The 26,005-nt window shown below is 41.9% G+C and overlaps 1 protein-coding gene across 2 annotated transcripts in view; it reads right to left on the reverse strand.

Annotated features, from left to right (window-relative positions):
* Positions 1-3,193: 3,193 nt before the first annotated feature.
* NGB (neuroglobin) overlaps positions 3,194-26,005 on the reverse strand; it is a 74,903-nt gene continuing 52,091 nt past the window's right edge. For both annotated transcript variants that reach the window (XM_078659959.1, XM_078659960.1), the window contains exons 3-5: positions 21,643-21,754; positions 19,460-19,579; positions 3,194-3,952 (exon numbers count right to left, since the gene is read on the reverse strand). In XM_078659959.1, coding sequence (XP_078516085.1) covers positions 3,806-3,952; positions 19,460-19,579; positions 21,643-21,754 — 379 coding nt within the window. In that variant the 3' untranslated portion in view covers positions 3,194-3,805. The remainder of the gene's footprint in view (positions 3,953-19,459; positions 19,580-21,642; positions 21,755-26,005) is intronic.

Here is a 26,005-nt window from a genome sequence, read left to right on the forward strand (position 1 = left end):
TTGTATAGCCATCTGGTGACTAATAACGTTAATGGTAGATCTCATGATTTTACATTTTATCCTCAAGTTTCGTGTCGCAATGGTCACCCAGCATTTGCCTCGTGTATGTAACTTCCCCAAGTCCCATAGGTCGTGTGTGAGTCAGTTGTGGGTAGTGTAGAAATGGGGTGGGGAATCAGCTGTATATGCGTTTCCAGTGCTGAGTCAGTTTTGCTGCACTTGTATTGGCGACGCGTGCTTTAGTATAGCTCACTGAGGCATAGGAGTGAGCAGGTGTAGTCAGCAAGGTTAGTCCGCAGTCATGTTGGGTAGGTTTCAAATTACTTAGCAGTAGGGTGCCTGTGTGACCTCCCAGTTGCATCACTGAGAGGGCGCTAGGGACATGTCAGCGACCAACGAACAGAGTGTCTTATCCATGTGCAACACGTTTGTGGCCAGTTGTCCACGTGTACCCCTTGCGATGTGTGAGCGGTATCGCGTCTCCGCAATTCGCAGGTGTCATGAGGTCCCGAGGGATTGGCTTCTTTTAGTAACGTGTTATCTCCTGTGTCTTCATTTAAACCAAGGAATTTGGGTCCGGTCAGGGAACTTGACCAGCAAACAAACTGTTCCCTACGCCCATATATTGGCTGGGAAAACTGGGGGTTGGGAAAGCGTGAAAGGCAGGGGAGGGGAAAGGGGGGGAGATCGTTGCAGGTTTCGATGTGGGGCATCTATTGTAAGGTGGGGTCCAGCGAGGCTTCACGCAGTGTATAGGGACAATCGAGGAGGGGGGGGTGTCATTGGTCTCATGGGACTCCCCGTTCCTGGCAGGCGTGCTGGAATGCCTTGAGGAGGTTGTTCCAAAGCTGGGCGATGGGGAATTTGCGGAGTCCCGCTGTTTCCTCTCGAAGAAGAACCGTGCCCTCCGCTCGTGCCCAGTTAGTGAAGGAAGCGCGCCAATGTCGAACATGGGGAGGGGCCGCTGCCTTCCAGTGTTTGGTGATCAGGCGTTTAGCCGTTATTAGCCGTTATTAGCCCCATGTCCCAGAAGCGGGTCCGCACTTTGTTGAGCTTTGTTGAGCTTTGTGCGTTTATACAGTCCTAAGATGCATGTTTCCCACGTGTGTGGCATTTGCTCATTAGCGCTGCGCGTAAGGAGCGTCACGATCTCGCTCCAGTACGTGTGCACCTCAGGGCAACGCCACAGCATATGTAAGAGGTCAGCTCCTGCCAGAGAGCAGCGCGGGCAGGCAGCATCTGTGGTGGCAAAGTATCTATTTATCTTGTCAGGCGTTAGGTAGGCGCGGTGCAGAATATAGAATTGTATGATCTTAAAGCGGGGGCTGCGCGGGATATATGTCGGTCCGGCGAGTATCATTGCCCATTCTTTGTCGGTCCAGGCCCGTCCCCTGTCTGCTGCCCACCCATCACGCAACCCTAGCGCCGATGGCTGCGAGTGTGCCTGCAGAGCTTGCGCCAACCAATGGATGATGTGTGAGCCAGTCCCCATAACATGGAGGTATTGCATAAAGCAGTGCATCGGTAGTTCCTCCGCTACATCTCCCCAGAAGGTAGTGAGCGTGCGCATGAGGGACGCATGCATCAGGAACTGTCCTGCTGGGAGCTCCGTGGCAGCAACTAGGTCCTCAAAGGTGAGCAGCGCTCCCTCAGTATACAGGTCACCCAGGGTGTCTACCCCTGCTTGCGTCCAGCTAGTCAGACGAGTCACAGTCAGTGCTCCCGTTGGGCTCGGGGTGCCCAGAATGGGCATGGCCGGGGCGTACGGTGTTGTGGCCCGGGTGAGTTTCAAACAGCGCAGGAAACATTTGCGTGCCACCGCCAAGTATATCTGGGGGGGGCAGGGGGTTCGGGATATCGGGTGGAACAGGGTATTGATTTGCGCTTGCGTCCAGGCAGCAGCGTCCGAGGCAGTATCCTCAAGGTGTTTGCCGCTAAGCCACTCCGACACCCACTGCATCTGTGCCGAAAGGTAGTACAGTTCCATGTTGGGGACCGCCAGGCCTCCCAGCTCCGTCGGCGTGTAGAGTTTAGTCAGCGCCACCCTGGGTCGACCCCTGTTCCAGATGAGGCTTCTCAGCAGGGTTTCCAGATCTCGGAAAATCTTGTTTGGTACATAAGTCGGTATATTAGCAAAATAGTACAGCAGCCTAGGCAGTACTATCATTTTGATAAGTGCTATCCGACTCGGAACATTGAGGGGTAAGGTGTTCCAGAACGTGATCTGCGCCCGAATCGAGGCAATTGCTCTTAGGAGGTCCCCCTCCAGGACATCCAGCGGAGTCCGATAGATTCTTATCCCCAGATAGCGGAACGTGGTGGGATACCACTGTAACCTGCCGCCGCCCAGTCGTACATCACACTCGGGCGTATCCGGGTGGAAGGAGTAAGCCCCCGATTTTGACCAGTTGACTCGCAGTTAAAACTCTGACGTACAACAGTAAATCATCTGCGTACAGCGACACTGCATGAAGACCGTCCTCCAGCGGGATGCCCCAGTCGGCTCCCTGAGCCCTAAGTATCGTGGCCAGGGGCTCCATGGCTAGAGAGAACAGTAGAGGCGACAGGGGGCAGCCCTGCCTAGTGCCCCTGCAGACTTTTGTTCTTTTAAGATGATATGACGAAATATATCTTTGTCTCAAACAGCTGGTGTGGGAACCTTTGATTTGACTGTTTGTGAGAGGCATCCTATATTAATGTTAACTTTCTGAACTAATAAACCTTTGTTAGGTGATTGCGCAACAGATATAAATCGGTTAAGAATATGAAGCAAGCCTTTGGCTGCCCAATGCAAGGTGTGGTACATTCTTGGATGCAAAAGAAAGGAGTGGTTAGCAAGGTCGGAGGTTAACGGGAATGGACCGGTAGTCCTGTGCAGGTTGAATCCTCATAGGATATTGATGGGTATCTTCGAAGGTTGAGTAACAGAGGTCAGCATATTTATCAATGACTAAGGCCTGGAAAGGGACATAACCCAGTGGATTGTAAGGGGATGTGTGGAGGAAGGCCTGTATGAGGTGTGGTCTGATGAGAAGTTGTGATTCATACAGGTGAGGGTGCCATGGGTTTAGTTAAGGAAATGACCCAAGATTTCCATGAGCTGTAGCCTTTCTCTAATGCATCATGTTTCTTTGAATAAATACCACCACAAGGCAACCTCCAGGCACTGATGTTCAAAACAACACTCAAAACACAGAAGCAGTTATTACTTTATTCAGACGGTACACAGTGATAAGAGTTTTTTTTGTACAGGCTCATTGGCATATATGCAACATCTTAAATAGCTCACAGTCTGCAATTTTCCTGCTCTCAAAAAAATGAAAAGCCTCCTTCTCCAGGCAATGTTTACAAGTGGAGGTGGTGGCTGGCAGGACGAAGGCCCTCCATCAGAAAACGGAATGTGTCTTATAACATCGGGTTGCACTGCTGAACAGTATAACAATGTTGGGTCCCTAGCTATAATTATGGACAATAAAAGAAGCGAATATCTTAATATGGCGAGAAATGTCATAAGAACAATATTGTGGCACAGAAAGGTCCTGTGAATGTTCTGAGGATTTCGAAATGAGAATGAAAAACAGGCTCAGCGAACACCAGATGCAGTGTCCCTGTCACTCCACAAAATAAACTCCTCCCTTCAGTCGTCGTCTCTCATCTTCCAACCCCTGGTAACCCCATTATCCATGCCTGGATCAGCCCCCCTCCCCTGTTCACAGATCATGTGATGTTTCTGACTTGCTTCCACCTTGATTGAAAACCGATGGGTGGGGAGCGGTGGGTGCATTGCAACTTGCAGATAGTGGGGTTATTCTCCAGTCTTGTCCATCTGCCAGCCACGGCTCATGACATCCACCACCATGGCGTAGAGGCGGGCCCACGACACGCGTGTGTCCGGAGTGAAGGCCTCACCCAAACCTCCCTCGAGGGCATAGAGCAGGGATTCTCCAACCGTCTGTGAAGAGAAACCCAAGGCACACAGACTCAGAACAGCCTCTTTTCAATGTCATAACAATGTATGTACTCACTGCTCTCAACAAATCTTTAACTAAAGCACAAAGGCTTATGACAGCTTAAACACAGCCACACACACAATGCTCACTGTGTGTAAACATAACACAGAGGAACACAGCTTTGAACTGTCATGGCAGCTTAGTAACAGAAGAGCTTTAGTACACACAACTATCACAGAGTTAATGTAGAGAACGTAAAGCTTTGGAGGAGACCTATGGCAAACTAAAAACATGGGATAAATAGTGTGCCGTCCAATACACAGACACGGATGATAAATCAAGACCAATATTATTAAATTCTGACAAAAAAATCCTGATTTTAATTTCAATGTTTCTATAGAAGTGGGTGTATGTTAATTTGCAACTTATGCTCTTAGAGGGGGTTAGTTAATTACGATTCCTTATCTAAATAGTGGTAGGTGTTTCTAACAGACATCTGCACAAACTGTTCCTATGTTATTACTTCCCAATTATCATTAACTATGAGACAATGAGGATGCTGCAGGGTCAAGATGACCTAGGCACATTCATTCTGTAGAACATGATGTCTTCTCTGTGGGGCATTGTGCTCTTCAGGTCGGCACAGGAGACAGGAACCAGGAAGCAAATAGGTCAGATAAATATGTACTACATTTTCTAATGATGATTCCTGCAATGTGTTTACCAGCTGCCTTGTTACATTTTAAGTTGGTGGGTGTTTACATGAGATATGTTTACATTGTATGTGTAGTTTATGTGTGGTGTAAAATTGTTTGAATACACTGTGGCAATACTTTATAGTATTGAATATACTGCTGTGCTGCATGAACAATATAGGATTCTCACTGGGTTTGAAACTATTGCTTGCATTGAATACAGTCGGGCGATGGCGGTGTTGTCAAATTGCAATTACTTGTACTGTAATGTGCTTGAATGTCACACTGCCTATAAAGGGGTGTCAATAAGGGGCTTGCTTTTTGCAGTGAGGCAAGTGTCTGCCACCTCTTTAAAATTAAATGTCTCTAGAAAAACTGTTAGTAAAGCCACATTCTTTTAGAGCAGAATTTAAGACTGTCTCTTACCACAGGTTTACATCTACAGATTGCACTCTATCGCAAAAGATCTCTACCTGCTATATTCCTTAAAATACTGCATGAAACCTTGACCTTGAATTTAACCTTCTTTTGCTCCTTTATTTATTTTGAAGTCACCCCCTGCTCCCCGTCTACCTTGTACATGTCTCTTCTGAATATGAACTACTCTAAATCTCATGCCTATCTGTCTTAAGCTTTTTTTTTTAAGTCATAAGAACATTAATTCTAGCAAGCATTTGCTACTCACATAGCCCCCTCTAATGATCATACCTAAGTCACTAACGTACCAAAAAGATCCGTGTATACATGCATGGAATGGTTTCCTTTAGCATGCAGGGCTAACCCCAAAAACGAATGGATTAACCACTAACTTTGGGCTCCCGGGTAGCCTGCTACTCACCATAAAGCTGTTCAATGCCTCATCAGGGGTCGTAATCACTATTTAGATACAATCTCATTTCAGCTCAATTAAATAAAAAAATTGTACAAACAGCAGGAAAAACCCTGGGCTCTGGCATTTGTAGCATATTATTGTATATTGGTTTACAGTACCTGACTATTGAACTTCATTGAGTATGAAATGGAGGTGAGTTAAATAGTAAGAAACATCTTGCGAGGTGGCAAAGCTGCCTTGTTCTAATTCTGCCTCATTCTCTCACCGCTCTGCACTGTCCCACTCTAACAGGTTCTTCTTGAACCCCGCTATACTTTTGTCACCGTTTTCCTATATTTATCTTCCTCCTCCTATTTCCCTTTTCTTTCTTGCTTTCGTTGGCTCCGAATCAAAGTCCGATGATGAAATATAAACCCTAATCCCCACCACCTGCACAAATTAAGCACTTCTTGTTGTATCATATATCTGACTGCACTGACATAAACAGCAAAATACAAGTCAGGCGGCACACAATGCTAAGCACAGATTTTTAGCTTGTGTGTTTGTAAGCCACGCCTTAATTACATTCTCCACGCTCCTTTGACCCCCCCCAGTTTTTTCATCCCACTTAAAGCCTTGCTGATACATAGGGCCCCATTAGGATGGCGGGTGGACTTTGCCTGCCCGCCATCCTCGCGGTACTAGGGACTGCCCGCCTTAAGGGCGGGGGTCCCGTTGGCAGCATTAGGATGCGCCCGCCACAGTGGCAGGCGCATCCCGCATTCCTACTATTGTGGCGGGCGGTGTACTCAGCACCGCCCGCCACAATGGCAGGAAAGCATGCTGTGCACTTCCATGCACAGCATGGCAGGCACCGTGCGGTGCCTGCCATGCTGTGCATGGAACTGCTGGGGGGTACCATAGGTACCCTCCATGTGCCCCCGGAGACCCTGGGGGCCTGCAACGGGCCCCCAAAGGGATTCTCCGCATGCCTTTCTGTGGGGCATTGCCGCCACGGAAAGGCATTCACAATTGCCCATCATAATATGGCTGGCGGTGTCTGATAGACACCGCCACCATATTATTCCTTTTCCACCCCGGCCGCAAGGCGACCGGGGCGGAAAAGCAGCGGACGGTCTTTCCGTCCGCCGAGGTCCCCACCGCCATACTAATATGACGGGGGGGAATTTGAATGCGAATGTCGGGCGGATTGCCCCCGCCAGGCTGGCGGTGGATACCGCCAGCCTGGCGGGGACAATCCGCCCGACATCATAATGGGCCCCATAATCTTTTCTGTCGGTAGATTCTAAGCGTGTGACCATTTTGTTATTTTATTTGTTTGTGCTGATAATGTCATGCCTGCCTCCACTGGTTTAAGTATGTTTCCACTGCAGTACTCTTGAGTGGCAATGGATGGTGTGTGAATTACTCCAAAGCTTGTGTAGAATAGGCATGAGCCTCTTTGAGCTGTAGTACTAATAGACTGGATATGCAATTTATGTGAATTGTATTTGACTTACCCTTTTCTTCATGCATTATATTTAAACCCCCTCTCTGTTTCCCTTCTTAATTTTCCTCTTTCCCCTTTGTGGTAGATATTCCCCATTTTTCAGTCACTTCCCCTTGTGTTCCCACATTTATTTCTAAAATATAGAACTACGTGTGTATCTTTATACACTCTTGGCGAAGAATGCTGCACATGACAGATACAAATGGTGCAGATCCAAACCCGTACATAGGTGAATTGCATTTATGAGTATGTGAGGTAGTACTACAGCAATACTTTGACACATACTCGTAAATGCTTTTGAGTATTGTCTCAAAGGGGTGATCTTGCAATTTCTTATAATGACATCTCATGCAAAAGTGCAGTAGTTTCGCTTGCACAGAGTTTGCGTTCATGTTTTAGCTACCTCATCGAACTCCCTGATGGAAGTGGCAATTCATTGCGCCATCATCTGTTGGTGACTCCTAGGCCTTCACAAAAACACTTACAATAAATAGGTGTTCCACTCATCCAGCTTTGGTCAGTTTTAGAGATGGAATGACTGGCAGCCTACTTATTTGCATCAAATCGGCGCAGCCTCTCTTCAGTCTTCAATGGGTGAGGTAGTGGAAGGAAAGATGTTACCAACATCTGAGATGTTGAAATATTTCCTGTAATACATCAGTGTCTGTGACCGATTTGAGAAAACAATCTGGTGTAGAGAATCAATCATAACATGAGGTCACACCAATACAAAGATGAGGCATGATCTAACACAGATCCGGTAGCCTGTTTTCAATAATCTGGACCAACATTACAATATTTTTCAATTTCTGAAACTAATATATCAATAACTGTAGTTGTTTCTAATATCAATATTGCAATTACATCCAATTTGGTAAGATGCTTCCCCAGAAGTAGATCTGCATGTGTTCACTTCGGCATAATCTTGAAGGTAACATTTGTTTGACAGAAAGGAATCTGAAGCACCCCTGGGTGTATTTTGAGTGAAGGTAGTTGTTTTCAGAAGCCTGTGCCAAGACAAAAAATGGATTAAGTCCATGGCTTGGTGGTAGTGTGAAATCTATTTTGACGCATGGCTGTCTCCAATGAATGGTCTATATTAAGCGGATTACGGTCCACATGTGCTAACGTTTTGCACAGTGTGCAACTCAATGTGATGCAAATGATAGCGTCTATTTACTTACTAATAATATATAATATTCACACATTGAGATTCTGACTCTAGGCTATAGATGGCTCATTGGACATAAGTGCCGTAATCAATAAGCCCAATATTTAATGGTTCATGATGGACTTTGTGATGGAGCAGGCCAGTGCAGAGAAGCCCATGGCTTACTATCCCTTTCACATATTTGTATTAATTAAAATAGACACTCAATATTGTCCTCCCTGCCCCTATCCATGAAGGCACAAGACCAAATTGATTACCAACTACCTCACTGAACCATGCTTCTTTGACTTGGACCATTTATCTGAAGGAGGTCTTTCTGCCTTAAAAGAGTACTAACAGTTGTATCAGAATCTTGTAAAATTCTTAATCATGATAAACTTTGACATTTTGAATCATTCTGTGTGGGACACTGGGATTGTTGTGGTACTCTGCTGGGGGAAAGTTGCTTAATTTTTATTTACAGTGGTGACTAACAAGGTCTATATTTTAGCTTCTGTCTATGAGACCCCTACCTTTTTAGGTCTGTTCTGGCTATCGCCTGATCTTATATGATAAACAGAAAAAGAGCTGTAAGAAGAAATTGAAGGAGAGCTTTGGTTCTTCTTACTTGCTAATTCCCTTAATACCCCATTTGATTGGGCAGAAATGTTATGCTTCCACTGAAAAAGAGAGCTTCTATTATACTTTGTCTTCCTGGAAAGATTATGTTCAATACAGTAGGAGCAGCCAATGATGCCATTTGCTAGATGCCATTGGTCTCATCTGTTGTTATGAAAAGTTACAACAAATGCACTAGGGCAGACTTATTTGTAGTAAAAGACACATTAAAGCTAATTTGCTTTAAGGCTGGATTGATATTTCTCTGTGTTAAAGCCTTTAGTCTCTCAAGGGTATTTTTACAAGCCTCTATCGCCACTAGAACATCACTTTTTTGACGTTGTGTTGGCGATACGGGCTTCGCCTTATTTACAAGGCAGCGTTAGGCCACTTATTGTGGCTTAAAACTGCCTTGTACATAAGGCACCCTTTCACTCCATTGTTGGCATGAAAGGGGTGGGCAATGGGTGTTGTGGTGGGCGTTCCGCTGCAACACCCATTGATTTTGACGCGGCCCCAGATTTACAAGAGTGGAATAAATATGGGGCAGTGCCAAAATTACGATCAGGGAAAACCTAGTCTTACTAGGGCACAACGAGGAGAAATGTTTTATTTCTCCTTGTTTGTTTTTGCTGTTTTCATGTGTGCTGCACTCTGCAGCACACTTAGAACAGCCAACCCTCATGCATGATTGTTTATGTGCAGGAAGGTCTCCCGTCCTGCGTATAAACAATCATTTTAAAATTGACGAGCGGCAATTTCTATGTGTGCTACATAAGCAGCACACATAGAAGTTACAAACCACCATTTAAGATTATTTGTGTGCAGGAAGGGATACCTTCCAGCACATAAACAATCATTCCCCACAATGCAGGCACCCTGGCACTATGGTGCAAGCGTGCCTGCATTGGCGCTAGGCAGCTGAAATTAGCGTCAGCAAAGGGGGAAACGCAGGACTGCACTGTATTGTTGTAAATACAGCGTTGCCCTGCTTCTCAGAAGTGGCGGAGCGTGGAGTTAGGCCAAGAAGGCTAACGCCACTCCATCACTTCTTTGTAAATATGCCCCTACAAATGTTGATACATTGAATCACACAGATTACTGAAGTAGACACAAATTTTGACCTTCCTTACCTTCTCTGACAAACCCTTGGTGTAGAAGATTTGCACTGTGAGAATCCCTCTTATAGACACAGCTAGAAAGGGATGCACGTTATTTTGTCAATTACAATTTAGTACATGTTTGCAATGTTATGTCAATATGCAAATGGTCGCCTTGTGGGAAGCTTAAGTTCAACACAATAGGCCTGAATCAGTTATGATGGCAAGCTAAGGATAAATGCTATAGGCCTGATTGGTTATTTGGGAAAAGTTTATTTAGACATCATATGCCTAATCTTTTGATTATGAAAAGTTACACCAAAGGCAATAGGCTGGCCTATTTATAGTGAACATAACAAAAGGACATGCACAGCTAGAATAGTTCCGATTTGTCAGAATGAATAGGATGTGGCGTGCTGCCGAGGCTTCACTTTCTGTTCCAATAAGTGTGATAAACGAAATTCATTCAGCTGCAACTCCTATAGAGGAGTTGTCCCCTGGTGCACAGCGCTCAAAGACCAATGTAAGGTTCTAAAGGTTAAAGTAAATAAAGGTGACCAAAGTCTGTAACGAAAGTTCACTGTGAGTTATTTAATGGTCAATCTGTTTCATCACAGTGGCATTATAATGCATGCCTCTAACGCCGATACACTGTTACACTGTTTCCAGCTTCGGTTACCAACTTCCATCACGACTAACCACACGTTCATCAATGCGTCCTTTTTGTAAGTACCTCGGTTATACGAGTACTTCGTAACTTTGCTTAGATAGTCTCGATTGCTATTCGGTATTACATTGTTGTCACTTCATGTTTTTACAGATTCTCAACCACCCGCGCTGATTATTGATGACTACCGTAAGCACTCTTTGTCTATTGACTTTTAAAACATCCCGGTGCACGTTTCTGACCACATTACTTAACTTATCTCATGATATAACACTTACTGATGCGTACACCGCTATGCACTATGGTTTAGTAGTCACACGTATCACACGAGGATCACTGACAGAATATCGACAGACAAAATTTCGACCTACCAAAATATCGAGGTAGAAATATAGAATGCCAGAATATCGACTGCCTATCTACAAACAGGTAAGTACAAAAATATCGACTCCAAAATATCGATGGTAAAAAATATAGACTGTCAAAATATTGAATTTTGTAAATGTCTTAAAATTAATTTAAAACTAATATAATGATAAATATAATTAATTTAAACATACTTAAAATAATTGAATAAATGTTAAATTAATAAATAATTAATGTAACTTTAAAATAAAAAAATAAAAAAATTTTAATACACACACACACATATATATATACACATATTATTAACAAAACATATACAATATTTTTACCGTAGGATAGCGAGAGGGTTAAATTTAATACAACCACTCCAGTAAGTGCAACAGTAGGCAAAACATTGGATAGCGTAGAGGTAAAAATTACTATTTCAACTCCAGAGAGCGCAACAGTAGGGAAAATGTTGAATAGCGTAGGGGTAAAAATTACTATTCCCACTCCAAAGAGTGCAACAGTAGGGAAAGCGTTGGATAGTGGGAGGGTAAAAGTTACTATTCCCACTCCAGAGAGCGCAACAGTAGGGAAAGCGTTGGATAGTGGGAGGGTAAAAATTACTATTCCCACTCCAGCGAGTGCAACAGTAGGGAAAGCGTTGGATAGCGTAGGGGTAAAAATTACTATTCCCACTCCAGAGAGTGCAACAGTAGGGAAATCGTTGGATAGCGTAGGGCTAAAAATGACTATTCCCACTCCAGAGAGCGCAACAGTAGGGAAAGCGTTGGATAGTGTAGGGGTAAAAATTACTATTCACACTCCAGAGAGTGCAACAGTAGGGAAAGCGTTGGATTGCGTAGGGGGAAAAATTACTAATCCCACTCCAGAGAGTGCAACAGTAGGGAAAGCGTTGGATAGCGTAGGGGTAAAAATTACTATTCCCACTCCAGTGAGTGCAACAGTAGGGAAAGCGTTGGATAGCGTAGGGGTAAAAATTACTATTCCCACTCCAGTGAGTGCAACAGTAGGGAAAACGTTGGCTAGTGTAGGGGTAAAAATTACTATTCCAACTCCAGAGAGTGCAACAGTAGGGAAAGCGTTGGATAGTGGGAGGGTAAAAATTACTATTCCCACTCCAGAAAGTGCAACAGTAGGGAAATCGTTGGATAGCGTAGGGGTAAAAATTACTATTCCCACTCCAGAGAGTGCAACAGTAGGGAAAGTGTTGGATAGCGTAGGGGTAAAAATTACTATTCCCACTCCAGTGAGTGCAATTAAATTTGAGGGAAAGTAAATACTTCATATATAAATATAAATAACATAAATATTAATACCAATTACAAAATAATTTAAATATTTTACAATTCTATAAAATATATTAATTAATAAAAAATATTAAAATTAATTAATAATAAAAATAACCTACTAATACTAATTATTTATCAATTAACCATAAATTAATTTACATTTTAAAAATATTTAAAAATTAGACACAAAATAAAATATTTAAAAAATTTAATTACTTACTATTAAATTACTTTCAAAGCTGTTCCCCTATAAACCCACAACCCACTACAGAAAATAATTTAATAAAACATAATTATCAATTAATCAATTACAATAAATTACCAATTATATTTTAATTAATTACCAATTAATAATTAATTAACAATTATTTCTAAATAAATACCAATAAATAAAATAACATATTTAATTAATTATAATTAAATTACTTCCCACCCTATTCCCCTATAAACCCACAACCCACTACAGAAAATAAATTACTAAAATTAACATATTTATCAATTAATCAATTATAATTAATTACCAATTATATTTTAATTAATAGTTAATTAACAATTAATTCTAAATAAATACCAATAAATAAAATAACATATTTAATTAATTATAATTAAATTACTTCCCACCCTATTCCCCTATAAACCCACAACCCGCTACAGAAAATAAATTATTAAAATTAACATATTTATCAATTAATAAATTAAAATAATTACCAATTTTATTTTTAATTAATTACCAATTAATAATTAATTAACAATTAATTCTAAATAAATACCAACAAATAAAATAACGTATTTAATTAATTATAATTAAATTACTTCCCACCCTATTCCCCTATAAACCCACAACTCGCTACAGATTTATATTACACAAAAATTAAAAATTAATATTAACTTACCTTAATTTCGATATTTTTGCTGTCTATATTCTGTCTAGTCGATATTATGTCCATTCTATATTTTGGAATCGATATTATTGCTATTCTATTCGATATTAAAATTTTCTAGTCGATATTTTGGTAGTCTATATTCTGTCTGGTCGATATTATGCCTATTGTATATTTTTAACTCGATATTCTGTCTAGTCGAAATAAAAAACTCGATATTTTGACTCTATACCATCACACGCCTTATACATTTCTTACCTTTTTTGCACTTATTTTCTTTAATATCACTATCTGAAAGATTTATCATGACACACGATTATTTTTAAGCATTACGCATGTTTGTGTGACATTTTTATGGCTAATATACATGTGACTTTCATAAGTATGTATTTTTGTATTCTTTTGTTAACTCGAAAGGCTCCCCTGTAAGACCTGCATATGTCTTGTTTAATTGCAGAATTTCCCCCTGATGAAGGGCACAGACGATGCCCGAAATGCATTGGGATAATCACTAATTACGGATGGAAATTTGGTCACTTCGAATTTGATTATAAACCCATTTAAGTACTCCATAAATGAAAAGTCATCACGAACATGAAGAGGCATGAATTATAATGCCACTGTGATGAAACAGATTGACCAATAAATAACTCACAGTGAACTTTCCTTACAGACTTTGGTCACCTTTATTTACTTTAACCTTTAGAACCTTACTTTGGTCTTTGAGCACTGTGCACCGGGGGACAACTCCTCTATAGGAGTTGCAGCTGAATGAATTTCTGTTTATAGTGAAAACACATTTTAAAGGCAACAGGCCTTTAAGAGTGGATTGAGATTGTACTATGTTAGAACCTTTAACTAGTAATTTTGTTACATGTAACCTGACAGAGTACTATTTTAGGCCTCAGTTTTACTCTTTAGTAGCCCTTACGAGCAGCTCTGGTGGTAGAAGATTTGCATTTGAGAATTCTTGGGGGGGCGGGGGGTTAGTATTTTTTTTTATACTTATACTTTGTGGAAAATAGCAGAAATAATCCCCATCTACAAGAAGGGGAATAGAGCCAAGCCGGCTAGTCATGGGCCCATAAGCCTCATTGACTCCCGGCAGAAATATTTTGTAAACATATATTGGTTAGGATCCAGGACTGGATTTTGAATCCTGAGTGACTACCAAGTGAGCTTTCGCACAAAAACCACTACATTGGGTCAGGCTATTCACCTTTTTTGTATTTATTGGAAGGAAGTAGTTGTAAAGGGAGGGAAGCTTTATGTGGCATTTGTTGATCTACAGTCTACGTTTGACTTAGTTCCCCGAGCCCGTTTATGGAGAGTCCTAAAAGAGATGGGTATGACGGGAAATCTTTTAGATATTTTAATTAGATTACATTAATCAAACACAACTCAAGTTAAGTGGGGGAGATCAATCAATCAATCAAGTAACAGAGACTTTCCAAGTCCAACTTGGAGTGAGACAGGGAAGTGTGTTAGCTCCCACACTCTTTACTCTTTTCATCAATGGGGTGGTCGATTTTTAGACAGAGATGTGTGTGATGCCCCCAAAATCTCTAAATCCCTGCAGGGTCTTCAACAACTTTTGAGCGATTTTACTAGTTTCTGTGACGAGCGGGCCTGGTGCTAAATGAAGCCAAAACCAAATATATGATTTTTACTAGAGGAACTGCCAAACCATCCATAAGACCGGTGCTTGTTGGAAGCAGTCACTTGGAGCAAGTTAATGTTTTTGATTATCTAGGTATCTGCGTGACCCCAACCATACCCTGGGCTCCCCACATTGAGAAAGTGAAACTGTTACTAACTCACCAAATCGCTCACATTAGTAAGCTTCATAGAAAAAAGCTGTCTAGGCATGTGGCACCAGCTCTGGAAATCTATAATATAAAGTTTCTAGGGGGGCCCTCTATGAAGCAGAACTTTGGGGCACTGGTAACACAAATTGTTTGTCTAGTATTGAAAGTCGTTTTCTTAGATCCTTGTTAGACCTACCTCCCAGTACCCCTCTGACTCCTCTTTATTTAGAATTCGCCCATAGACAGCTAGTCCACAAGTTAGACTATAAACTACTCATGTTTTGGTATTGGCTGTGGTCCGTTGAAGAGCTTTCCCCTTATCGCGAGGCTCTGTCTGGTCTTCTGAAACTCTCCCAGTTATCCTTGATTCCATGGTTCAGCTCTTTGAAGGATTTATTGAGGAGGCTCGGGATGGAGACGTTCTGGTCCAATCCGGAAAGTCTGGCTCTTATTCCAAGGGTAGTTTGACCCAGGAGTTCCTTAATTTTAAATTTGTCGCTCGTTTTGAGGATACTATCAATGAAATTGTTCTCTCTCTGGCACGCAAACTACTTTTACAGTTCCGTTACAAGACTCTACCCACCAAATTGTTTTGTACTAAGTGGTGCCGCAATACTTGATGATCTTTGCCCTTCGTGCAAAGCAAGTCCAGAATCCATTGTGCATTTACTATTCTTTTGTCCATACTACATATCTCTGAGAAAAATATGGATAATTCTGTTATGCCGATTGGTTGGTCTCTAGAGGTGTTGAAAATCTTGTTCACTGGCACACGCAGGGTAATGGTTTATGGCCTTGCCAAATACAGTTATGCACCGTGGATCAAGCATTCTAAATGTATTGCGTGAAGTACTGTATTTTGTGCTTGCTTTTATTCTTCCTGTTTTTTAAACTATTTTATGGCACCTTGTCTTTTTAAGACAACAAAATACGAAAATGTTTTTTTATATACTCTGCTTTTTATTCCCCTTGAGCTGGCTACTTTATAAGATCCCTGTGATTGAAATAAAGTTATATATGATGATGGATATATATAAAAGTATGAAGATGGGCTCTGCTTCAGCCTTCTTCAACCATTTGTCTGTTTGAATATGATTTACATATCGCTTCCGCCCATGACAATATAAAAGGCGATTAGTCAGCTCACTGCAGTTAATGGCTCTATTGCCCTCCGAGTAATGGCATTTTTCCTGATCATACATGCACATCCGCCTAAAATTACAGTGCAAGTCATTGGGTTCCAGCCACTTTGTTTTGTGTTTTCTCATTTTATAGGATCCCTTTTTATTTTGCTTGGGTTTAAAATGTTTTATTAGCACCTGGTAGCCCTCTAGACAATGACAACAGGAAACTCATTTGCCGTTCATTTTATCTACAGTGCACAGTATACGCTGTGTGACCACTGTTGCTGAAATGGGTAGCCAAACTGAAGGATATTGTTCAAAATGTATCGCTGTTTTACCGTTCCGTGATGACTGCCACATTTAGAACCAACATAGCAGCTATCCTGAACTTGTACCACAATTAATCACTATACAGGATACCATTTCAAGATTGCTGCTGCTATGTTTAAATGTTTACTTATTCTTAGTTTCAAGCACATGCCCGCCACGTTTATGTGGTACCATTTATTATTATTCTACTATAGATCTATTAATTTATTTTGCATACCCCTGTTGAGTTTGTGTACTTTATTATAGATTATTGTTTGGATGAATGTAAGAATATGTCAGTGCAAGGGTGAGTGACTGAGTGCATGTATGATGTGGTATTGAGTACCTAAACTTGCTAGTAACTGAAGAGACACTTTCAGTTACATGCCAAACATGGAGGCATTGCCAGTGGATATCAGTTCAGTATTTTCAGCTGTAATTTGGATTCTGGTGAGCCTGTAACTCATACTTTGTTTTGTTAAGTGAAGTGTACTTGTTGCCATAAATGTATTAATGAATTGTTCTAGTATTTAAAATGGTACAGCATATTTAGGGTTGCATTATCTTGTATGCTAACAAATTATTATTACTACTGAAAACAAACACCTGAATGAGCAGAGACATGTAGATTCTATTTAAAAATTCAGTTATGAATGTGTCATATCCGTTAGCAGCAGCCAGCTGATTTCTGAAGGAGTCTGCAGAAGTTACTATGCTCAGGCACTTGGATAGTGGAATACTTTACACACACTGGGTGCTGAGACCAGATCAATTTTAGAAAATGTCAGTTATAACTTGGACATGCTAAAATAGGTTGTAAACTATTGTTATATCAGGGCTGATTATTCAAAAACAGGCAAGAGAACGTGTCTTAAATTGTGACTCATAATTATAATGATGTAACTTTATATTGTGATAGATTGTTGCACCAGAAGTGTTTTTCGAATGACTCCTTAAACATTGATTTCATGTTTATTTATTACCATGAACAACCTGTTGTTGCTAATACTCAATTAAATTATATGTGCTTGATGGAAACAGCACAATACAGTGTTAAATCATTATTGAAAATCAATTTCTGTATATTCCAGTGTTGATATATTAACTTTTAACACACAAAGGCCCTTATTAAGAGTTGGATAGTTCTAGGGGAATGGTAATTTTGGAATGGAATTTATAATTACTGTGCAGGTAAATCTTCACTGTTCCCTACAATTATGAGTTAAAACCCCATGGAACTGGGAATTACTGTGTGGGACTGATTTGTTAGTCATTAAAAAGTGATAAATGTACACAGGGCATCGGTGGGGTTGAGGATGAGAGAAGGCATGTGGGAGAAGGAGAGGGAAGGAGAAGGTAGGTCCTGCCAGGGGGCACTGTATCTCCACCATCCAGAAAAAAATTGGAATTGGGCTTGGCTGCTACTGCAGGCATTACCGGCTGGGAAAATTAGGACTGTTTCTCTCACACCAGGAAAAAACAGGTGTGAAAAACCCTACCAATTCAGAATAAGGCAGAGCGAACGTACATGCTGAAATTTTACTCCGTCTGACTTAATTGGGGCCATATTGGGCTTATTTCGACCAGAATAGCATGCACGTGTTCTGTCTTCTCGTTAATTAATGTTCATCTCTGGGACATCTAGCTATATTGATTTATTGACCCAGCCACATTGGAGTAGATGGTGGTGCTGACAACACACACAACACAAACGCGCACGCTGTCATCTTACCACTGAGCCCGTAAATGTAACACAAGCAAGCACATCCTCAAATTCATATTGCAGCAGCCTCACAACATCAACAATCTCTTAATGTATAACTATTAGGAAATAATCCTTCAAGACAATATTCAATTGACATAAGAACAGCTGCTGCAGAGTTAACTAACAACACTTTCAAAGAAGCAAAATAATCATATCAGAACACCTAAAGAAAATGCTCTGTGCACACAAGCATCAACTCAACTCCTTGGAACAACCTCCTGTCAGTGTAAGAACAACATCCACTCCAAAGACTGTTAGTGACTGTAAACAGCCATAAAATCAGAAACCCCTATAAACGGCTTTACTACTCCTAATCACCAACATTTCACAGCAGCTAAAAAACAACCTTAGAATGGCCTACGGGCAACTTCCGCACAAACTCGTCAGTGTCTCGGGATAGCCGCAAAACAAAGCCTGCTTATACAACAATCAATACATTGGATCAAGATGGGAACAACTTAAGCAAATATAAATATCAATGTCTGGAAGTAGCCTAAGATGGACTCCGAAATGTCCAGTAAAAACAGTGGCAGAAACAAATATCATACTGTGTAAACAGACTTATTACACCTGGACAGAGGCATCAATCAATAAAGAGCTCAAATGTAGCCTTGGATAAGCCTAAAAACGGCATTTGTAGACACAACGGTCAATGTCTCAAACAGCCTGATAACAGACTGGGCACTCACAGTCATCAATGCCTCAGAACACCTATAAAAAGTAAAAGAACAGGATCCTCACACTTACCTTTAATTTACTCAAAGCCCAAAGATAATTTGAAAACAGGCCAAGGCAAAACTCTATACCTATAGTCCTCAATGATTAGGAAAGCATTAGAACACGCATACGTACGTGCACACACAAGATGCACACACAACACCCAGAAACTTCTACAGAAGACCCTTAGTAAATCTTTAAAAAACATCTCTAACTAATACAGATTCATGGTAATAAACTAAAAGCTCTTAGCAGATAATAGCCTCTAAATACCACTTATCCATGTGGTAGTAAAACTACAAATCGCTTTGCAGCAGCCTCCAGGCACACAGCTACAGATATGTCTTCTAACAAATATCAAGACTCCAAAACAAAAACTAAAACTACAATATAATCACAACTTTAAATTCCTGGAAACAGCTTAATAACCACATCGAATGGCTTATGAGCTTCTGAACATACTGATGTCAATCCCTTGGAACAGATCAACCTTGAACTAAAAGTAGTCTAGATATTGTCCCCTCACCATCCTCACACGGTCAATGCTCCAAGGTCAGTTATCCGGACACAGGAAGTCTCTGGCTATTCAAGTTAGGGAAGACAGCACAAATGCGGATAATACTATTTCAGTGAGCACCAATATGCTGGAATGGAATTAAGCTTGCTGTGTTAATTTCCGCCATGCCTCCTTACGTTGAAAGACGCCATCTTCACGCCAATTACTTTGTGCTTCTTTCCCAGGCTAGTGAGGTATTCCTCGAGGGAGGATAGGTTTTCTAGATTGCTCACAGCAGCATCAATCACAGACATCACCTGCAGAAAATGGGGAAATGTCCAGAGAGATAAAAGAAGGAACATGTGCGTTAGCAAGGGCCCAAAAGACTTGGAAGACCATTATCCTTCACGACCCCGAGGTGAACATGGCAAGTAGTGGCCGGATATAGAGTGTCATTAAATAAATGCAGATTGCAAATGTTTACACCTAACTAATGTAACACGTAAAGGCCACTCATAACTGCAACGCAGGCACCCTTACACTGCGTCTCAAGGGTTTCTGTGTTGGTGCTAGGCAACTATTTTTAGTGCCAGAGCAAGGGAAAACACAGGGGTAAATACGGCACAACCCTGAGTTTTTTAAATGACGCAGCGTGGCGCTGCAAAATGTGCCGCAACGCCGCACTGCGGCCATTTTCTTGTGCATATGCCCCTACGTCAATGAAGCCAATAGTTTTCAAGGTTGCCTGATTTTGGTTTCTCACATTCACATGTGACTGATTCTGAAAATGTATGAATTTTGGTAGAAATGTGTGGGCTGCCTGACCGCAGAGATCTTCACTCCTGCACTGATGATGGGGGACCACCTGCTCGGTTTTCCTGTGAATCACAGTTTTTATCAAATACATTTGCAGACACTAACCATAAGCTGAATCCTGTAGTTTCCTTCAACAGTGTTGCTTACAAAGAGGAGATTACACCCACATGGCTGCTAGGAAAGCGGATTTAACTCCTTATGCTAGAAACCACAGGACTGGAAGAAGGACTGCAAGTAAGAGCCCAGTTGAGATTTCAGCTATAGAGAATGACCAAAAGCAACAAGTTACTATGCAGTTTACATGCTGCTATTTCATCTACTTTTATCTGAGAACACCAGTTCCAGTGGGTGAGATAGTCTGTAAGCTCTCACAGCTACAGCCCAACAACACCCGGTAAGATGAGAAGAAGCTACATTAAACCCAGAGATGAGGGACTGTCATTCTACAGTGGTGGCTGCGGTGCTTAAGTAGTATAAAACATAAATGCAGTGTCCAAAAGCTTTTCTTAAGAGCCCTCTGCTGGCCCTGCTCCGTGAAGATCTTGCCTGAGAACAAGACTGCTTAGTTTTGATTCCACATCATGCCTCTTTCTTCCACCACTCTGTACTTCCCTTTCTGTATCTCATTCTTGCTGGCTCTATTTCTTTCTCGATTAATCTCTGTCACTGTTTTCTATTCCTTCTTTTCTCTCTCTTTTCTACCTTTCTCTCTGTTTCTCACAGGCAAATGTTTAAGGATAAAAAATAGGCCTGGACAAAATTTAAGTCACACCAGCATATTTCATGTGCTTCACATTATGCGAAATTCCTAAAATTGCACCATTATACCACTTCACGTAATTATGCACTATTCATGGTAAAAAATGTACCACAAATGTTTTACCATTTGCAGGAATAAATGTTCACAAAGGCACAGGAACAACAGAATGCGATAGTCTTTTGTTCACTGTGGTGTCGTTTGAGTTAGGAGTGGGTGGAACATATTCCACAGTGTTCTGTCAATGATTGGAAATATGCATGCTGCAATTTAGCGTCAGTAGCATGAGCAGTGTTTAAAAATCAACGCAAATGGCACCAAGAGCTCACTGCCATTCGAGTTATCTTTGGTGCCACTTGAGTAGAAAATCTACGTGAGTGGAAGCAAATCTACTCGAGACGCAACCTTCTGATCTTGACCACTCGCATTAAAAAATGGTGCCAGGGGATTCCAAATCTCGCTTGCATTTCTGGAACCTCGGGGTGAAAAAATTCCGCCACCCGCAATTGGAGGAATTTCGGCACAGCTCTGTGTTACAAGAGTAACTCAGAGTTGCCAAATTCCTCTAATTCCGCGAGTGGATGAAACATTCCACCCACCCCTAGTTTAAATGCATCCTCATAACAAAAATTCACACGAGGACTGATTTGGCACAAAAATATATCATAGATATGTGAAAGTCAATTCCTAAAAATTTGTGCTGGTGCCCAACACGAGCAACCATTGATATAAATTAAGCACTGAATTGCTCAGGCCTTGCCTTTCACTCACACACAGAGCCAAACAATAGTTATCCCACATTCTCACCTTCCTGATGTGGTCAAGGAAGTCTGTCGATGCTAGGCATTCTTGAGGGCTCGAGAAGCACTGCCCATTGTACTTAAAGAGCGGGACAAGGTCCGGTTCCAAGTCAAACAACCTGCAGGAAAGAAGAAGAATACAATTAATGGAGCAGACAGTTCAGAGAGTGAAACATCTCCTGGAAGGGCTGGCACAGGGGAGGAGCCAGAACTCTGGATGTCATGTGCTCTTAGGAGTTCAAAGAAACAATATCAAACCAGGAGTGGTTCATACTTGAGCTCCTCAACTTTCACTCCCAGGGGGAGGTCCCTTACTTTTTCTTATGCTGCACTACTGATGACACCTCACATCTTCTCAATCTGTGCATGACTTGCACCTTTTTTACTATAGAAATGTTGGCCAAATTATTCAAAGAGTTGAAGCAGACGTCCCATAATGATTTTGGTGGGTACAGGAAACGTAGAACTGGAACATGGTGTGGCTGTTGTCATGAAATCATCTAGTAACCTTAACCTCTATACCTGGGCACCACAGTTATTCCTCATTTCTGGTATGCCACGAAAATCCAGGCAGATTCTCCACCCAACAACCAATGCTAATGGAGACCTTCTCACAGTACCCAGGAATGTGTACGTTCCATAGAATCCACAATTACTGGCGCAAACCATCTCCAGCCTACAATTATCCTTGACCTAACCTAGAACTTAGGGTTTGATGTACAAAATACCTTTGCACTCTCAAATCCTGTGTTTTATAAAGTCACAGGTTTTGCAATCGTAAATTAATGAGTTGCAATGTACTGAAGGGACTTTATGAGTGAGAAAAGTCTTTCTGACTTTCAACATGCACTTTGCGACTCGTTCTGAATCAGAACAAAGGGGGGAGCGGTGCAAAAAAAGGCTTCCCCTCTTCACTGTGATTCACAATGAAATGTACCACTGGTTGGTGACTACAACCACTGATCAGTTTCTGACACCACAAATGGAGCCCTATCTGAGTTGCCAAAGTAGAATCAGTTCTGTGGTTCAGCTTGCATTTTGTGAAGGTGGCTGACAGCTCCATCCCCCCGCCCCCGTATCGTTCCCTTCATGCTGACTTTGTGTTAATTTGTTTTCAAAATCTGTTGGAATGAATGAGAACGTAAGGACGGAAGTTTGTGTCACCTGCAGGAATCCCTTCCTGCACCTACTCCTAGGGGGCGCAAAATGCCTCCTGCCTCGTATGTATTAACAAGACAGGATTTTTTCGGTCCTCCTAAAAAAATTGACATTTTGAGATGTAACTCAATCGTACATTAATCACATTGAAAAACGCAGCCCAGATCGCAACCAGTCTGTATACAAAAACACCATCTGGATTACAGACAGGTCTTAGTTTAACACAACCCGTATTTCCACCACCTCTCATGATTCTTCAGCTCAAGCAACAGAAGCAGGGCACAAGTCCTAACAAGCATTTACAATGCAATAGGTCTCGCAGTTGTTAGAGTTTGAGCTATTGGCATTGTAAATGGCAATGTCTTTTATTTATGTGTTGGTTTTTAAAACATAAATAAAAGGCATTGTCATTTACAATGCCAATAGGTTAAACTCTCGCAAATGCGAGACCTATTGCATTGCAAATGCTTTTTTTTTATGTAGTTGTCTGTGAAGTTCCACTTGCAAGTCATGGAGCACGCCCAGGTCAAGCAGAATCTGTGGTGTTTCTAGACAACTGAAACAGCCAATTGTTTTATGGCCATTTCTTGCAGGGGCTTCACAAAAAACAACCACGAGGACTGACAGGGGAGACCCCTCAGCAATCCTGCATATTAATGTTTTAGGAGAAAAGATAGTTGCAAACAAATACTAGGCGTGACCGTCTGGACAAGATTGGACAAAACCAAAGAAAAACAGCAGTCTTTTCCACGTTTGGGGTGTCTTTAAAGCCCTAGCCTAGCAACATTTTAACTGCACTCTGAATCTGCACTCTGAATCTGCACTCTGAATCTGCACTCTGAATCTGCACTCACAATCTGCACTCTGAATCTGCACTCTGAATCTACACTCACAATCTGCACTCACAATCTGCACTCACAATCTGCACTCTGAATCTGCACTCTGAATCTGCACTCTGAATCTGCACTCACAATCTGCACTCACAATCTGCACTCACAATCTGCACTCCGAATCTGCACTCCGAATCTGCACTCTGAATCTGCACTCTGAATCTGCACTCACAATCTGCACTCACAATCTGCACTCACAATCTGCACTCTGAATCTGCACTCTGAATCTGCACTCTGAATCTGCACTCTGCACTCACAATCTGCACTCACAATCTGCACTCACAATCTGCACTCACAATCTGCACTCTGAATCTGCACTCTGAATCTGCACTCTGAATCTGCACTCTGAATCTGCACTCTGAATCTACACTCACAATCTGCACTCACAATCTGCACTCTGAATCTGCACTCTGCACTCACAATCTGCACTCACAATCTGCACTCTGAATCTGCACTCTGAATCTGCACTCTGAATCTGCACTCTGAATCTGCACTCACAATCTGCACTCACAATCTGCACTCACAATCTGCACTCACAATCTGTACTCACAATCTGCACTCTGAATCTGCACTCTGAATCTGCACTCTGAATCTGCACTCTGCACTCACAATCTGCACTCACAATCTGCACTCTGAATCTGCACTCTGAATCTGCACTCTGAATCTGCACTCACAATCTGCACTCTGAATCTGCACTCTGCACTCTGAATCTGCACTCTGAATCTGCACTCTGCACTCACAACCTGCACTCTGAATCTGCTCTCTGAATCTGCACTCTGAATCTGCACTCTGAATCTGCACTCTGAATCTGTACTCTGAATCTGCACTCTGAATCTGCACTCACAATCTGCACTCTGAATCTGCACTCTGAATCTGCACTTACAATCTGCACTCACAATCTGCACTCTGAATCTGCACTCTGCACTCACAATCTGCACTCTGAATCTGCACTCACAATCTGAACTCACAATCTGCACTTACAATCTGCACTCACAATCTGCACTCACAATCTGCACTCTGATTTGCACTCTGAATCTGCACTCTGAATCTGCACTCTGAATCTGCACTCACAATCTGCACTCACAATCTGCACTCACAATCTGCACTCATAATCTGCACTCACAATCTGCACTCTGAATCTGCACTCTGAATCTGCACTCTGAATCTGCACTCTGCACTCACAATCTGCACTCACAATCTGCACTCACAATCTGCACTCTGAATCTGCACTCTGAATCTGCACTCTGAATCTGCACTCTGAATCTGCACTCTGAATCTGCACTCACAATCTGCACTCTGAATCTGCACTCACAATCTGCACTCACAATCTGCACTCACAATCTGCACTTACAATCTGCACTTACAATCTGCACTCACAATCTGCACTCACAATCTGCACTCACAATCTGCACTCTGAATCTGCACTCTGAATCTGCACTCTGAATCTGCACTCTGAATCTGCACTCTGAATCTGCACTCACAACCTGCACTCACAACCTGCACTCACAATCTGCACTCTGAATCTGCACTCTGAATCTGCACTCTGAATCTGCACTCTGAATCTGCACTCTGAATCTGCACTCACAATCTGCACTCACAATCTGCACTCTGCACTCACAATCTGCACTCTGAATCTGCACTCTGCACTCAAAATCTGCACTCACAATCTGCACTCACAATCTGCACTCACAATCTGCACTCACAATCTGCACTCTCAATCTGCACTCTCAATCTGCACTCACAATCTGCACTCACAATCTGCACTCACAATCTGCACTCACAATCTGCACTCTGAATCTGCACTCTGCACTCAAAATCTGCACTCACAATCTGCACTCACAATCTGCACTCACAATCTGCACTCACAATCTGCACTCTCAATCTGCACTCTCAATCTGCACTCACAATCTGCACTCACAATCTGCACTCACAATCTGCACTCTGCACTCACAATCTGCACTCTGAATCTGCACTCTGCACTCTGAATCTGCACTCTGCACTCAAAATCTGCACTCAAAATCTGCACTCACAATCTGCACTCACAATCTGCACTCACAATCTGCACTCACAATCTGCACTCTCAATCTGCACTCTCAATCTGCACTTTCAATCTGCACTCTCTGCACTCTGAAACTGCACTCTGAAACTGCACTCTGTAAGTGTGCTTACCCGTCTTCTAGTGCACTTCCTCAGAGGTAAGAAGCACTATATACATTCAGCTACAATACAATACACGCCTTTCGCGAAATTATTTTCTTCCTTTGGTTGTCTGCCCTGGACTATATATATATAGATATATATATATACTACGTGTAGAAAACA

The sequence above is a fragment of the Lissotriton helveticus genome, chromosome 9 (assembly GCF_964261635.1).
Source record: "Lissotriton helveticus chromosome 9, aLisHel1.1, whole genome shotgun sequence".
NCBI lineage: Eukaryota > Metazoa > Chordata > Amphibia > Caudata > Salamandridae > Lissotriton > Lissotriton helveticus.